We start from the raw sequence: 16,589 nt of genomic DNA, 5'->3' as shown, positions 1-16,589 counted from the left end.
GGAAATGCCTTTAAAGTAACCCCTAAAATAACTGTCAAAAAAAATTATCTGCCTTTCTAACATTTTTATTTAAGAACGTTTTAACACAACAGCACTCACCATTTTCCAATGGAATAAAAAATATTGGGGGCGGGGGGTGTCAGAGAACAGGAATTAGTATGAAGGTTAAAGGAGCAAAATTAGGGTATCAAAAGAAGCATCAGGTAGAAAATCTTTGTCAGCACTCACACTGTTTTAGGAAAGAATTAGACCACCTTACAGGGAACACAATTTTGCAATCCCCATAATCAGAGTACTCTGACAAACCTTGTAGCCTGATCTAAAAACAGCCCTGCTGTAACCAGAAGAGTCAGGTCTTTGAAGAACAAAAAATAGCGAAGGTGTATCCAGAAAAACAGAGCTGAAGCAAGGGCAGCAATCAGACGCACTTAAATAAACATTTGTTGTCCTCCTATGAGCGTGCCTGACAAGGGCCCGCGCTGAGCGCTCCCGAGAGCCTGCTGCAGGGCAGGATGAAGCCCGGGGCAAAGAGGAGGGTGCGGGATCGCGGTGCCCCGGCAGGGTCGGGCACGGCGCCAGGATTCCAGCCCGCGCCCTGCGCCGATCCGCCGGAGAGCCCTCCCGATTGGCTGCCGCGCCCGTCCATCAGCGCTCGGGGCGGGGCCAGCGGCAGGTTCGTCATCGCGGCGCGACGGCGACCAAGCCCGGCCCGGCGTTATGGCGGCGGCGGCGCCCGGCCCGTTCTCGCCCGGCAGCAGCGCTCCGGACGTGGACCTCGCGGTCTCCGAGGTAGCGAGCAGCGCTCTGCGCTGCCTGGCCGGGCTGGCGGGGCAGGTGAGTGCGGACCGGGCGGAGGGGGAGGCTCGAGGCGGGGCTGGCGCCGCGCCCAGCTCACCTCACCTCGTTTCGGGGGCCCGAGCTCCTGCTTGTGTCCGGCCTGCGGGGCCCTCCCGGGCTCCAGGAACAGACTACGGCGCTGTAGAGGACACGAGTCTGCTACAAACCAGGGAGCGGCCTCGCTCCTGGTGGTTGTTCGCGCTCGCCCGCAGGAGCGTGGCTGCGGGGAAGGCGGTGGCGGCGGCCTCCCCCTCTCCTTCCGTCCCGGCCCGGGCAGCCTAGGGCGGAAGGGTACTGCTGCTGCTCTCACAGCCGGGGCCGTGCCTTTGCCTCGTAGTGACGGGACGTTTCGTGTCAATTAGTAGTTTGGCGGATGATCTCCCCCGTGGGAAACTACAGTCTGCCTAATTGCTGTATCTTCGCATTCAGCGATTCTGAATTGAAACGCTACTGGAAGCTTACTGTGTGTAAGGGATCAGGAAGTTGAAGTTAGCCCTGCCTTGATAATAACATACTGTGAAACAAACAGTGCATCTCAGTGGGTCAGAATTTTTAAAGGAGCTTTGCTCTAAGGTACTTAAGTTGAAACACCTACTTTAGGTTGAGTAATGGCTATGAATTATTTAACAGATGTTACAGTAGTGGTGGGAAGCCCTTATCAGGAGAATAGTAACAACTATTACTATAAATAACTTACAGATTAATTTATTTTCCTCTGTGGAAACATATGGAGTTCTCTGAAGGCAGTAGAAGTACACTCTTGCTTCAAAAATTAGCACTCTAGAGGTTTGGGACCAGATGATGAGCTATATCTGCAGGAGCTGGTGTAACTTAATGTATGTTTATGTAACAGAACTACTCAGAAATGGACTCTTAGATAGAGAGGCAGTTTAGTAGTAGCTGCTGGCTGACCCGAAATTATTTTTGAGTATTTCACCTCTTGTCTGTGTAGAACTCTGTATTATATTTGCTTCTCACCTCCAAATCTGCTAATAATTGTCTGTTTTCAAACAAACAGTGTCCCAAATTAAGGGCTTGAAAATTCAGGCACTGAGTAGTAAGAGTCTCAGTTTTCCTATCTCTGAAGTGGTTAAAAACTACCCTAGCTTTTGAATAGGAGTGCAGTGCTAAACAACTTGATAATCATACACAGAGACATGAAAACTAGTTATGTAGCGAGGATGAAATGCCCCATAATTCTTCCTGGTGAAAATTCTAAATGTGACCAGTGAAGAACTAGTGAATGTCAGTTTATCTAAATGTAATACTGTTATTCATAGTATTGTTCTTACAACATTAACGTTAGTGAAAAGATGGAACTCTTGTATTTATGAAAACCACAAAGAAGACTAACGAGAAAGTTTCCTAAGCTCTTAACCAGGGTACTCATCACAAGTTTAATTGACTGTTTTCAAAACTACATTAAATGCTCTTACTTTCTCTCTTTTCTTCAGTAGCTTACTTGTTCTCCAAAATTTGCTGTACAGGTAGCATGTCACTGGAGAGAGCTTAGTGATTTTTTTAAAAATAACTGGGTGTGCGTGGACAGTTGTGAGAGACCAGTTTAGAGTTGCTGCATCCCCTCAGTAGAGTTCCAGTAGTTACAGTGCAGAATGTAATTGTCTCCGTTGGTGTTTGTAGTGTCTTATTTCCATGATAGCAGACCCATTTTACTGTCCATTGCACTGAACTATAAAGGTCTGGTTGCTCCATCTTAGCTGGGAAAGTCACTTTAATTGCTCAGTCAAGATCCTTTCCAGCTGTTGAGCTATACGCTTTCTGCCAGCATCTGAGTTAGATTTAACTGTGGTGTTTTACTTACTGACTCTAGCAATCTGTCTTGCATTTTTGACTGAAAGTACGGATTCCCCATTTTTCTTTTATAGAGACGAGTGAGCATATGCCAGATTCTTAGCAGTCACAGTTTGTGGTCTGTCATAGTAGTTAAGGTTGGATTTATGCTAGCAGGTTGGATTGTAAACAGGAATATTTCTGGTGCAGTAGTTTTTTTACTAGGGCAATCAATTGCAGCACAGTGACTGGGAGGACTTCTGAGAATAACAACTCATAAAACCAATATGACTGATCCTGAAAAGTTCTTTAAAACTCTAGTGACAGTGTTTTTCATAAAACAGATTTCAAAGAGCTGGAATGACTTACGATCCTGTAAATGGCTGCAGAATAGGCTGTGGAGTTATAAACAGACAAAGGCTTTAAAGTTATCAAAACACTGAATTTATAAATCTGTTTGTCACAGTTCTAATAGGTATAAGGATGTGAAACACCTAGAACTTACTCTGTTGTACTGGAAACCTGTTTAGATGGAGGAGGGGTTTATTCTTTAACTGTATTTAAAAACAGTGTCTGTGAGTTGAAAATGGTACTGGCCTCTAAATTATTTGAGGTCACAAGTTCTGATGGTTTTGTACATTGAACCACCTGGACAGTAGTGGCACACTATGATATGAAGGCACACATCAGCTGATTCTTTTCAAAAAAGGGGGCCTGTTAGGAAATTGCAGTAGGACTTCTGTTTTGTTTCATTACGACAACTTACAGCTGCACCTTTTTTACCCTGACAGTGGTCTGTAATAGAGCATATAGGAGATGTTACTGTAGAAACTCTGTGGAGAAATACGTTTCAGATGATGACATACACACAGTGGCTTAATTCTTAGAGTAAATTTTGTTTCTCCTAAATTCTAAATACATTCTTGATTTTGAAAGGTATTGAAAACTATTATTTCCTAAAACATTACTTTTTTTACATTCTATGTAGCTTAGGTACTAAACAGGAATAATAATTTGTGTGAAAATTGTCTAAAATACATTATATATCTAGTCAGACTGTCTTCTTTGCTATGTAATTTGGGAACTACTGCTGGATTTAAAAAAGCTGATCTTTGACTAAAGAAGGAAGGCTCAGGCTTATAGTTCTTTACATACAAAATTGTGGTGACTCCTGTGGAACGACTTATCATCCACAGCTTTGCCTTCAGAATGATGGAGGCAGTCTTGTATTCATTTCCCATTGTTTCCTTGTACTCTGTGCGGTGGATTCAGGAAACAAGTGCATGTGCATTCTGTGTTCTCATCCGTAACATTTGATGCTGTTAGAAGGTAGATGTCTTTAGACCATAAGTTCAAGGTCACTTTTGTCATCTTCCTGAGGTACCTTTTTCTATTTCACCCACAACCCCTTTTTTAATGGAAGGAGGAGTGAGGGATAGACGTACAAATATGCATATAAATTGGGAATTCAGTGTGGCAAGCAGAGTAGGTCCTCTTGATTTTTAAATAAGAATTTTATCTGTATTTAGAATTTGGGGATCACTTGCAGAATGTTTGTTTGAAGAAAAACCTACTTGGCTTTAAGAAATGAAAGTACTCGTTACTTCAAGATCTTGAGGAGTTTTAGTATAACAAAAATGGTGAAGGTGGGTGTGAATGAATGTGTGTAGTTAATTAGTGATCATTGACAATTGGCTTTGTGTTAGAAAGCAAAAGTTTATTTTTTAGGCTTATAGAAGATACGTAGTTCTTTAAATAAAACTTCAGATTCACTATATGTGTTTATTGCTTTGGGAGTTAAACATTGCAATTCCTTGGTAAAGAGAATAGACTGTGGCAATTGTTATTTTGATCCAAATGCGTATACAGGAAAATAGTGTGGTTTGGAAATGGATTTGGTAGTGGTGCTGTGTAGTCTAGAGTTTAACCTTGAGATTTTTTAAATATTTGTTTTTATACACATATTTTTAATGCAAAGCTTCCTTTGGATTCACAGCAAGTAAAAAGTTCAAGAATATGGCATGGTGCCACATCAAGACATTGGTCATGCAGGCATAGATAGTCTTACAAATCTCTGGATAAAATACAAGAACATACAGGAGATTGCCATCCTGGATACATGTTTCTTCCTACTGGTGGTGCTAGCGTCTGTTAGAAGTAGGTACGAGTGATCAACATAAATGGTATGTTTTTGTATGATAATTAATTGAATAAAGCTAAGGACCAGATTAATACAATGACCATATGATGAGTTAGTAAGGAATTTTTAATTTTTGAATATACTCTACGAATACTACGACAGCTGCTTGGACTATAATTAATATCAAACCTTTCCAATGTCCTCATATAAAAAGGGTATGGGTCTGTATGAGACTGAACATAACTGTTGTCTTGTAGAAGTCTTGTATAGTTCTGTGATGTTGATACAGATAACATAATTTTTTATTGTGTTTGTTTTGCCCTGTTGAAGTTTAACCTCGGAGACGATATTGTGAAAGTTGTAATCGATTGGAGCAAGCTTCAGAGCACATCAGCACTTCAGCCAGCATTGCTCTTTAGTGCACTTCAGCAGCATATTTTGTGTTTACAGGTAAATATTTCATGGGACACATTTGACTTGACAAAAGTGATCAACAACTGAAAGTGCTTATATATCTAAACTGTGAAATTTTAGTAATTTTGATCTTACATTGCTCTGTTCAACAAAAAAGGAATGCAAAAGTATTAAATGCTTGGGATTCCACTATGCTCCATAGGTACTCACGCTTACGGATTTTTCAGATTAGTGTTGAGAATAGCCACTGTAGGTGAGCAGGCTGAATAAATGCAGCCTCATTGATTTCTAGACTTGCATTGTAAATGTGATACATTTCCATCTATGGTGGGTTATAATTAAGCAATAAGACACGGCAGGTGTGTGTCATGCTATGATAATGATTCCATGCGTTGGGTGAGTTTTGAGGCTCATAGAGTGCTTTCAGTGGTTCAAGAAGTGGCATTATCCCAGCATGACACATCCTGGAGTGTCTTACTGCAATTAAATATATTTTCAGTGTAGTTTTTTTTTTTTTTAAAGAGTAATTTCTTTGACATTAATGTCTCATCTTGCCAAGTAGCCAGTCACCATTACTGTCATTTCTTTTAACTATTTGAAACTTTCCTACCCTGCTAAAAGTACGTGTAATTTAGTTGCATGGCAGGGAGGGTTAGCGGTTTGTCAGCTAGTAACTGAACAATGTTTTGACTTTGATAGTTCATATGTAAAAGATGGGGATTTGAATACCAGTATTTTGCTTCAGCTAGTCAATGAATTATTTCAGGTGAGTAGTACTGAGAGGATGAAAAAGGAAGTTTCTGTGTTTGCTTGTCTGTAGGTAAAAGAAAGGCTCTTTGTTTTCCAGACATCCACCAAATCTTTGGTGTGATGAACAGAAAGAGAAAATATGCAAGATAAAAGCAAGTAAAATTTACATCCAGCTGTCAAAACACTCCAAGTAGGAATTTGATTTCATGTAAGGAAATATGACTGGTAACAATCATGTCGTCTTTAAAAAAGTAAAATAATTACTAGAGAGAAAATAAAGCTATGGTGTTCAGATTAGGTGAAACTGATAAAAATTAAAAAAGAGGCAGTGGCATATATATGTACTGAGGTTTTGTTATTACATCATGTGTAAGAGTTAGTGCAGTAGAATAAGCATTTTTGCCACTACAAATGTCAGTGCATTCTCTCATTTAATTTCATGACCTAAGTAGATAATCAACCGTGTCAAGCAAAGCATGTGTTCGGGATAATGCCTACATATTTCATGTCTGTGTTCTCTCATTCAGTTGAGCAACTGTGGTTTCAAGTGGAGAACCTAGTGCTGTGGTGATAAAGTAAAGGCTTTACAGTGTAAAAGCACTGGCTTTCATGTTAAGGAGGAAAAAATACTAAGCCTTACTGTTCTGAGTAAGCATTTGAATGACATGTTAATTAAGTGGCAATGATGCCAGCGATTGAAGCTTTGATTTACAGACTGATTGTCACAGAAATTTGGGAGTTTTCCTCTACAAATCTCTAAAAGACACAGGTCAAAAAGGTCAGAATCATGGTGTGCACAGTATTTGGAAGGCTTTTTTCTAATCTTATTACTGTACTCCATTAGAGGAAGATGTTGTAATTCCCAAAAATTATTTCTGTTGGTCTGGTTTGGAAATTGTGGTAGTACTCAGCTTTTTGTTTTTAGGATTTTTTGGCTTTTATTTTTTTTTAACCCTAACATAGTTTTCTTTGTTCAGCCTCTTTTAGAAAAACTCCAGGCTTTGGTTAAAGAGGAAAATATAGGCCATGTTGAACCCACAGGTAAACCAGAAAGCCAAACCTGTGAAACAAGTTCAGATATTTATGACGGTAACTGTCAGACTGAAGAAAAGTATCCAAGTTATGACTTGGGAGATCTGAAGGATACTCGTATTCATTTTGATCCAGAGGTGGTCCAAATAAAAGCTGGAAAAGCAGAAGTAAGTGATTTACCTAAATTTAAAAACAAACAAGCAAAAAAAAAATCTTAATTTTAAATTTAAAGAATGAAGTAGATATATGCCATCATGTTTATTACCTGCAGATTGACAGGCGGATATCAGCCTTCATCGAGAGGAAACAAGCTGAGATCAATGAAAATAATGTCAGGGAATTTTGCAATGTTATTGATTGTAATCAAGGTAACTGGCTAGCCAGACTTTAATCTTCATAGCAATTTAAGTTGTGTGGGGTTTTTTTCTTTAATAATTTTTTTGTTTTCAAAAGCACTGATCTATATTTAAAACTGAACTTTCTTTTATGAGTAACTTTGTTTTAAAATTAGGAACTTGCATGTGCACTGCAGTTGTCAGAAAAACAAAGAAAGTAGTCACTGGATGACAATGTTTAATGCATCTCATACAGAAAGATTATAGCTATTATTGTGTTCATTTTAAGCATTTCTATCTTAGATCAGATGATTTTGTAGCAATTGTTCCTGGTGCTTAACTAGGTGTTCCTCCAAAGTAAATGGACTTGCAATTCAGAAATGTCTTGTGAATTGCATATTCCAACTGAAGTTAATTTAATGCTAGTTAAATTACAAAGAACTATTTTTACAATCAATTTGAGTTACTAGCTACTTAAAAAAACTTTTTTCTTTTAACATTGCTCATGCTGTTGGTGTTTTACGTACACCGACTGGTACAATTGGCTGTATCTGTAACCAAACAATCTTAAATCCATCTAGTAGACTGGATTCCATTTACACAATCAGTAACCATGTAGGCAAATGCATCTTAAAAGTGAAGACACTTTTAGATACTCAAGTGGTATGGAGGCATTTTCAAAGTACCTGTGAACCCAGATGTGCATTGTCTCTGTAATGTACTTATGCTCTTGGAGATCAATGTCTATTGTTCCATAAGCTAGGAGAGTAATTCCTTGAATGTTAGTTGGAATTCAAATGACATCTGAAGTCTAGTAGAATATGCTAGATAGTAAAATACTCATTCTTGAAATTGTTAATTACGTACAGAAGAAATTATCTTTCTTTGTATGTTCAGACATAATAAATAAAATACATGTAAAGCTTTAGTGTATATGAACAGAATTTAAAGTGTAAACATTAGAATAAACTGAGATGGTCTCTACTGTAGGTTTTTATGGCTAAACAAATGCAATAAATCACAGGCATCAGAATAAATGCAGGAAGACTTAGAAAAGAATGCTGATGAGTACACTATATCAGTCTAAAAATATGAGAACAGTTTCAGAAAAGGGCATAAAACCAAAATAACACTGGTAAGCAGGAAAAAGGCTTCTACAGGAAGAAAGAAATAAGTTACAGAGAAACACAGTGAGAAGTAAAAACCAAGTAAATTTAGTCCTGATCCAGTAAACTTCTATGTACATGTGTGCATACATTTATATGAGATACTTATCCAATTAAAACCAGTAGGTCCATGCAAGTGTATGAAACTATTAATGGGCAAGTGTTTATAGAATGAATGAAGTATTTCTAATGTTTTTATTGTCTGAGACATTTTAATTAGATTTGTAAAAGCATCAAAGCTGATGGCGGTTAGAATATTTTCAATTATAAATACATAATTAAGACCTCATTTTCTATATTATTATCTATTTAGAAAATAGCTGTGCCAGAACAGATGCAATTTTCACACCCTACCCTGGATTTAAAAGCCATATAAAGGGTAAGCAACTCTTCTAATACCCGTTTTATTAATTGTCCATATATAATAGCATTGATGAATTTTTGACTTTAGAACTTTTTGTATAATGCAAACGTATTGATTTTTGACTCTAGTGAATAATTTTACATCTTCATTTATGTCTCCAAGGTTTTCAATCCCATATCTGCTTCACTAAACTAATGCTTAGGCGCTAAAGACCAAAACAAAATAGCCTATTTTCATTGTCTGAAAGGAAATGTACAAAAGATAAAGCAGGACAGAGAAGCTGAACAATTCTTAGCTTTTCTTTGAAGATGAAGCCAGCAGTTCAATTAAGGAATGGAAATTAAATAGAATTATCTTCTATTCTTCATTAGTTGGTATAATGTATTGAAATAGAAAATAGTTTTGGGGCACAGTGAAAGTTCCAAGACATAGGTTTATGGGAAGTGACAGACTGGGGAACAAGTTTACCACTGCACTAACTTTTAGAAAGGAGTAAATAGTATAGAAATGGTTGTCCAACAGAAGTTATGTATAAAATATTGCTTGTCCATCTCTTACCCTGTCTAAAAACAAAAAAAAAAAATACCCAAAATGAGAATGAAAGTAACCCTTGTCTTTCTTTTGAGAGAGGTAGTATTCAGTTATCCACTTGATATTGGTTCTAAAAACCAATTAATTATTCTGAATTATATAATTCAGAATAATACTGTGAAGCACAATGATAGGTATTGAAAGGTCTGGTGAGTTAAGAAGGAGATGGGAAAGTGAGTTTGACTTTAGAATCTTTCACTAAGAAGCTCTTTCACTAGTCAGTTTTTTTTAAACTGAGTGCTAGTTTGCGCTTCAAGGAACAGTTCATAACTGAAACATGAATAGACATAGAATAGAAAGGAATTGGAAGTAAAACCAGCATAAACTAAAGCAAGAATGTAGCATGTGGCCTTCATGAAATACTGAGTAAGAAGGGGGGTGTGAGGGTGTGTGTGTGTGTGTGCGCGTGCTTCAGTGTCTGGAGCTGCCAACAAAGTCTACAGTACACTGCAGTAGTTGTATCAGGAAGGACTTAAGAAATGACTGCAACTTAAAGAGAAGTGATCAAAATCATCTGATGAAGACATGGCTCAGCATGGGTAAAAGAATCAGCTGTAGAGTCACTAAAGCTTTTACTCAAATAACAAAGATTAGAAGTGAACTTCCTTGTTGAGGTTCATACTGGTTCTTCTGGTTGTTTACCTATCCATGTCTTCATGTATTTATGATGCTTCCTGTAATATTTGGTCTGGCCTCTTCTTTGCATTCATAACAGCTCACGTATACAACTGCTGACATAGATATCAAGGTTTCTGCTATTTATCAGCAGCTGATGACAAATTCTTGATACTGCTGTTCTACATGAATGTATTAGTTTGCATATGTGAAGTCCTAGATTTTTGTTTTGTTTAGTTGCTCATGCAAAAAATAGGAAAATACTTTTACTTCAACTTTTGATCTTAATGCATGTGGGACCTTTCGTATGAGAGATTTGTGTGAAATTAATTTAACACAGGTTTTTATGTTTGAATATTTTGATTCTTTTAGTTATATATATGTTTCATATGTGAAATTTGTGTTCTTTTGACCTAGTTTCTAGGGTAGTAAATACATATGGACCTCAGACTAGGTCTGAAGGAGCGCTTAGGTCTAGTCACAAAGCCAGCCTACCCATGCATGATTGTGGAAACCAAGCTGTTGAGGAGAGATTGCAAAACATTGAAGCACACTTACGGTTACAAACAGGTTTGTATCGTGTTTTAATTTTGACTTTGATGTGCCAGTTTATACTACAGTTATCATTACTATGGTAAAACTGGGCACGTCTATAAAAATTGTTACTGTAAAACAGTGGGTAGATCCACTGAAGGGTTTAGTCACCCCAAGAGCAACAATCCTATGCCCAAAATGGAACCTAGGTTTGAGCCCAAATTGGGATGCCGAGTTAGTAAATGTACATTTTATATGGTGGCAAATGAGAGAGGCACTTCAGAACAGGATTTAAAACAATGTTGAAGATTTGGTGGTAGGGGTTCTTCATAGCCACTAGAGTTGTCCTGACTGGACCCACTGAACAGGAAAAGCTGAGGTTAGGTTTCAGTGCTACTTCATGGACAACATGTCCTGGGGACAGAATCAACCCAGAGGACAACTGAAAACCTTTCCTAACAGTGGATGATTCTTAAAATAATTAAGTGTAAAGCTTATTTCCCAGAATCTGGGAAGCTTGTTGTCAGTACTTCCCTTTAGCCATGCAAACGTGAGTCCACACCTTTCACTAAAATAAATGCCATAGCCACCAGGCTACTGACATTTTTTAGTTAGTTGCTTTCCTCACCACAGCCCCAGTTTGTTATATTATAAATCAATGAGGCACTTATCAAGAAGGAATTTGTATTTTTCTTTAAAATTGTTTACAAAACAGGACAAAAGCCCAGATCTTCATCTAGTAAAGTGAAATTTCTACACATCACACTGCAGGCACACTTGACTTTTTTTGTCTTTTGAATACTGAATAGATGCCAAGCCATTCTCTAGGAATATGGTGAACATTCACTAGATTACTAGATTCCTCTGAATATGTACTGTATTAAAAGTCCTCTGGCAGCAAGGAGAGTAGGATATGCCTAGATACAGTTGAGGCAGCAGTGAGAGCTTCATGCTTAGCTGTATAGCTGTCTGAAAAATAAGCTGGCTTTTGTGAATGGAAATAGAATTTGAAAGTGGCTGACCAGTATTAGGGTGACAATGTGTAGTAGCTTTGCAGTTCATGTGCATTGGGGATAACGATTGGAGGTAGTTAAGGAGGGGTCATTGCTTCCACATTGTGCCTATAAAAGATGATAGATAATTTTGTTTGAAGGAAGAGGTCAGCTTAACTACAGTATAGGGTAAGAAGGTGAAAGTGCAATACCAACTCAACTCCTGTCCAAATCAGCATTCATGGGGAAGGTCTCAAGATTATTTGATGCTTATCCCAGCAGCTGTGGAAAAAGTATTAATCTGAGCAGGTAACATGCCTCACCTACCTGCTTACCAGTTTTTGTTTCTGGCAACAGAAGAGTTAATCTTGACTCACCTGCTGTTTTTCTAGAGCAGCTTCTTCTAGTGCTAGCAGTGCTCTTTTCCCTTTACACTAAGAGAAAGCAATATTAAGAGTGAGAGGTTAGCCAATTTAATTAGTAGCTGCTGAGTGTTGAGTAGAGAGCAGAACTGAAAGAGGGAAGCTACCTGAAAAATTTTTCCTCTGAAGGGACAAAATAGGTGAATGACTAAAAGCCACAAACTTATTTCAGTGCTTATTTCAGTAGTTTGTGGAATAGAATTGTCTTGTCTAAAAGACCCAGAAATAGAGGAAAATGGGTGACAAGAAGTAAAAGTTTGCTACAGCTTTGGTTGTCAGTGTTCAAAACCAGACTGTCATTTTAATTGGAATAGCCAATACTTGTAATAAACAGTTATTTCAGTTTATAAAATACTGTGTAGTGTAAGTAAGATGCTTGCTAAGACTGATCTTTTGATGTGCCCAAACTGCTGTAGTATAGATGAAAACAGCAAATGGGTTGAGGTGGGTTTTTTGTTGCTGTTGTCTTTGTGGTGGTTGTGGGTTTTGTTGTGGGTTGGGGTTTTTTGTTTGGTTGGGTTTTTTTTTTTGGTCCCTCAAGGCTCTTTTATTCCATTTGACACACACATTCCCCACCCCTGTTCTCCCACCTATAGCCAGGCAAATGCTGTTTTTTGTCAAGCACAACTCATAGCTGTCCTCTAACCTCTGATGCCCAGTGGAGATAGGTTTCTTTCAGAACAATCTTAGATATCAGTGCTGAATTCATGTGTGCTCTGCCATCCCATCTACCCTCTCTAATGCTGCTGTCAGTTTTGAAGTGGTAACATTTCACATATGACCAATGCATTGTAAGACTGATTATTAGTTGTTCAAGGGATCTTTTCAGACAAACTTCAGCCAAATGCTGAAGTTGTCTTATTGCCTTCACTGGCTGCCACTGGCTTATCAATTAGGTTTTACCCTGAATTATACTAATTATCCTTCCTTTTTATTATCCCATCCTTTTATTTTGTTTCAGCTACCGGTTGATAGCTGGTCTTGAAGAATTCACATGTCAAATTTGCAATTTTTAGTTTAAAAAGTTACTCAAGAGCTTTTCCTGATTTCTTTGCATTTGTACTGATGCATTTAGGTGGTCCGGTACCAAGAGACATTTATCAGAGAATTAAGAAGCTTGAAGATAAAATCCTTGAGCTGGAAGGACTGTCTCCTGAATATTTTCAATCTGTAGTAAGAAATTCTCTCACCTTTTGGCATACCTAAATGCATTTGGGCCTTTTCTGCTTAAATCTTTGTACAGAGAAAAACTAAGGAGTTGGAGGGCAGACACTTTTGATAGACAACTCTGGCTTGATGTAATGGTTACATTACATGTGGACCATCTAGTCAAGTTCATATTCATGTCTACCTAATTTCTCATTCCAAAGAAAATATTATCTGTTGGGGGAAAAAATTGCAGCCCCTCAAGCTGAAATAATTTGTGAGAAATATATCTTGGAGTTTGGATTTCTCCCCTCTGCCCTAAAATCTGAAGTGTTTCTTATGTCAAAAATATTGACTGAAGTTTTGATTTTGATACAAATCATTAATGGCTTAAATCAGCTGAAATCTTTTGGGCTTCTGTACGTGATCTAATTATTAACAATCAGCTATGTGAATAACTTCCAAAAGGATTCATGCGATTCTATGACTTAGATTTCTTTGTTTCTGGTGTTCAGGCAGAGTTCTGAATAGTACACCTTAACCTTCACTCACTGAAGTATATTAGGACAAAGAGAACATTAGTCGTTACTACGTTAGGCTCTACTTGACTGTAGAAATTTCTTGTCAGTTGTCTTGCTCTTCTTTCCACATGTAACAGTAAGAATATCTCTCTTACTGTTGATCATATTTTAATTTATATCTTCTCCCTTGAGACCAGCTAAAGAAGAGTCAGCAATAAAAATAAATGGCAATATTATAAATTTGTTTCATTTTTTTAATCTGTATTGGAGATCAATAAAGTTCTTTATTTGTGAGGCTATTCCTTCAAGTTCTTGAAAACCATAAGTTAAAACGTACACTTTCATAAGCTGAAATTTCTATGGAAAATGCTTTGAGTCTTTTCTAGAATGAGGTTTGGAGAAAAATTCATGATGGTGTCAATAGTAGTGTGTGTTGCACAGTAATTAGTATATTTTATCTAAAGTTTTGCATAAATATTTCAAATCTCAATTATTCTGAAGGAAGCTTCATTAAATTGATAGCTGTTGACTGCCAAGCATGGAGAAGCTTGAACAGGTTCTGACTTTTCTCCAGTAGTGTTTCTCATGATCCAAAGTACTTAATTATAAAAAAGATTTCTTTAATCCATGGAATGGCAGTCAGTGTTTTTTCTCTTTCCTTTAAAGACTATGGTCAATGTTGTTACAGAATTATTTGTGGTCCTCTGTTAGTGCAACATTAAGTATGTTTTGATTATGTCTTTTCTTCAGAGCTGTTCTGGCAAGAGGAGAAAGGTTCAACCTCCCCATGTAAGTGCCGTTAACTTTTGTTTATCTTAAGTTTAAGATGTTTTGAGCGAAAAGTAAGCAGAAGTTCTACCAAGCAAATATCTAAGTTCTCAGAAATAGCTGCATCAGTACTGGATAGTTTGCTGGCAAAGAAAGAGGGAAAGAATCAGAAAGGTAATAGGTGTTACAATGAAATGAGTCTTCTAAGAATCTGTATTAGAGTAAATTGGTGTTTTCACCAGTTAGAAGGGTGACAGAATAAAACAAATCTGTAATGATGTGAATCAAGCTGGGAGTAACAAGCAATTTCTGTATTCTGATCAGTAATGCCTTCTGGTTTTGTTTTGTGGTTTAATGGTTTATGTTGATTTTAAAAATTATTTTTCAATTTGCTTTATTGGTTTATGAAGAGACAAAAGTAGAAATGGCTGGCTCAGCAAAAGTACTGCAGAAAGACCCAGCATTGTAGCAGATACTAACCTAAGTCAGTAAGACTTGCCATTTTCACAGCATCATCACATGAGAGAATGCATTAACTGTGTACCTTAGACCACAAGAGAGAAGTTATCCTTGGTGCAAGTGGGACCATGGCTGGAATGCTATCTGCTACTAGCCAGCACATTTGGAGATGGAAAGACTGGGGACAATGCTTAGAATGGGATGTGGGCCATCTGAGAATTGAGGAAGTAGACTTGTTTATATGAGGAAAAAAATCCTGCATAGGATGAAATATTTTTATAAAAAGGATGACGACCAGTTTGTGTAAGAAGACATCAAAAGATTGTCAGGTTAAGTGGGCGCAGAGGAGCTTGATGTTGGACAATAGGAAAAAACCCTTCAGCTGTAAAACCCAAGTTCCATGAGATCTATATGGTCTCATCTGGTGCTTTAACATCAAAGGATTTCTTGGTTTTTTTATGAGCAGATTAAACAAACGTCTAACAGAAGTAACCTGGCTATATCAATCGATCTCTGATTATGACTGTCTGTTTCTTCTAAGTTTACATTCTTTTTTTTCAAGTTTAAATAGCCAAAGACTAGATTCAGACAATTCTGCAAAAGTATTTCTGTCACTTAGTGCAATATACAGTGACCTCAAGTATCAAGTGCTAGGCCACTTCTCTAGCAAGTACAAGATGTAAATGATTGTGATTTTTATTTTGTTCTTTTAGCAGAACTATTCATTGGCTGAACTTGATGAAAAGATTAATGCTATAAAACAGGCATTACTGAGGAAAACAAAAGAAAACAAGTCCAAGGAGGCTGAACAGCTTCTTCGATAAAAAAAGTCTTCTCAGAATCTTCACCGTGCTTTACACATAAACCATAGACCTGGGTAGTGTGCACTGGGGATGATTTTAGCAATGAAGACAAAGTATGCATATAAGCTCCTTTTGGATGATCTTGACAGCTTTCTTTCATAATAACTCATTTAAAAGCATTCTTATTAATGAAGTAGTTACTTTAAAATGAAGAATGTTTCAGGAATATCATTCTAATAATCCATTCCCTTCTGTTATAAAGGAGGATTGCAGCATTGTTTATGTGTGGAAAGTCTCAACCTGCATATAAAAGCTATATCTCTCGTGTAATTCTTTATGACTAAGTGTTTGAAAGGGCTGTCTTTTGAGTACTTTTCATCTAAAGTTTGCATAGAGTTGTAAAATAAAATTAAGTATTTCCTCAGAAATAAACTGTCTCGAGGAAAAAAAATTGCAAAAAATCTTGCAGTGTGCATGCTTACCTGCATTTTTTTTCCCAAATTTGTCACCATTTTCACAGCCGCTAGAAATGCAGCAAATTGCATTTGTTTGACAGGTGGTTATGGAAATCCTATATGTGTAAATAAAAACAACTGTTCTTCACTTCCTCAGTGTTCTGTGTGAATTCAAACTTCATACCCTGCTAACAAACTCAATATGTTCTAAAGGCGGGAGATTTTGAGGAGCATACCAGCAAGGCACCAACTTCCCTTCCATTTGCATGCTTACGTGACTTTTGAATCATGGATGCTGGCTATGTAGTTTAAATTAAAGTCAGACCTTTGCCCACACACTGCAACGTGATTTTGTTGTGACACTTTATTTTTGTTTGTTTGTTTTAATAAACCATTTTTTATTTATACAAGTTCTTTATTTACTGTCTTTATTCCAGTTTAGAAGAGAAGTAGC

At 37.4% G+C, this 16,589-nt stretch overlaps 1 protein-coding gene across 4 annotated transcripts; it reads left to right on the top strand.

The window, feature by feature from the left end:
• Window positions 1–696: 696 nt before the first annotated feature.
• Window positions 697–16,545, top strand: MBIP (MAP3K12 binding inhibitory protein 1). Of its 4 annotated transcripts, none has more exons than XM_032690221.1 (9): window positions 697–834; window positions 5,099–5,218; window positions 6,910–7,131; window positions 7,236–7,332; window positions 8,779–8,844; window positions 10,453–10,605; window positions 13,059–13,156; window positions 14,401–14,439; window positions 15,594–16,545. In XM_032690221.1, the coding sequence occupies exons 1-9, from the start codon at window positions 718–720 to the stop codon at window positions 15,699–15,701; spliced, it is 1,020 nt and encodes a 339-aa protein (XP_032546112.1). In that variant the 5' UTR covers window positions 697–717; the 3' UTR covers window positions 15,702–16,545. The 4 variants fall into 4 exon arrangements, with proteins under 4 accessions (XP_032546112.1, XP_032546111.1, XP_032546113.1 ...); XM_032690220.1 differs by having other exon boundaries at window positions 15,591–16,545; XM_032690222.1 differs by lacking the exon at window positions 13,059–13,156 and having other exon boundaries at window positions 15,591–15,720.
• Window positions 16,546–16,589: the final 44 nt, after the last annotated feature.

This window comes from Chiroxiphia lanceolata, chromosome 6 (assembly GCF_009829145.1).
Source record: "Chiroxiphia lanceolata isolate bChiLan1 chromosome 6, bChiLan1.pri, whole genome shotgun sequence".
NCBI lineage: Eukaryota > Metazoa > Chordata > Aves > Passeriformes > Pipridae > Chiroxiphia > Chiroxiphia lanceolata.
The sequence above is the reverse complement of the archived record's forward strand: the minus strand, read 5'-3'. Positions and strand labels throughout refer to the sequence as shown.

What these genes read in the sequence shown, in the direction of transcription:
- MBIP (XM_032690220.1), top strand. Translation starts at nt 718, where the DNA reads ATGGCGGCGGCGGCGCCCGGCCCGTTCTCGCCCGGCAGCAGCGCTCCG. An exon ending in TGTTATTGATTGTAATCAAG is followed by an intron (nt 7,333 to 8,778) that starts GTAACTGGCTAG and finishes TTATCTATTTAG; the next exon opens with AAAATAGCTGTGCCAGAACA. An exon ending in GAAAGGTTCAACCTCCCCAT is followed by an intron (nt 14,440 to 15,590) that starts GTAAGTGCCGTT and finishes TTGTTCTTTTAG; the next exon opens with CAGAACTATTCATTGGCTGA.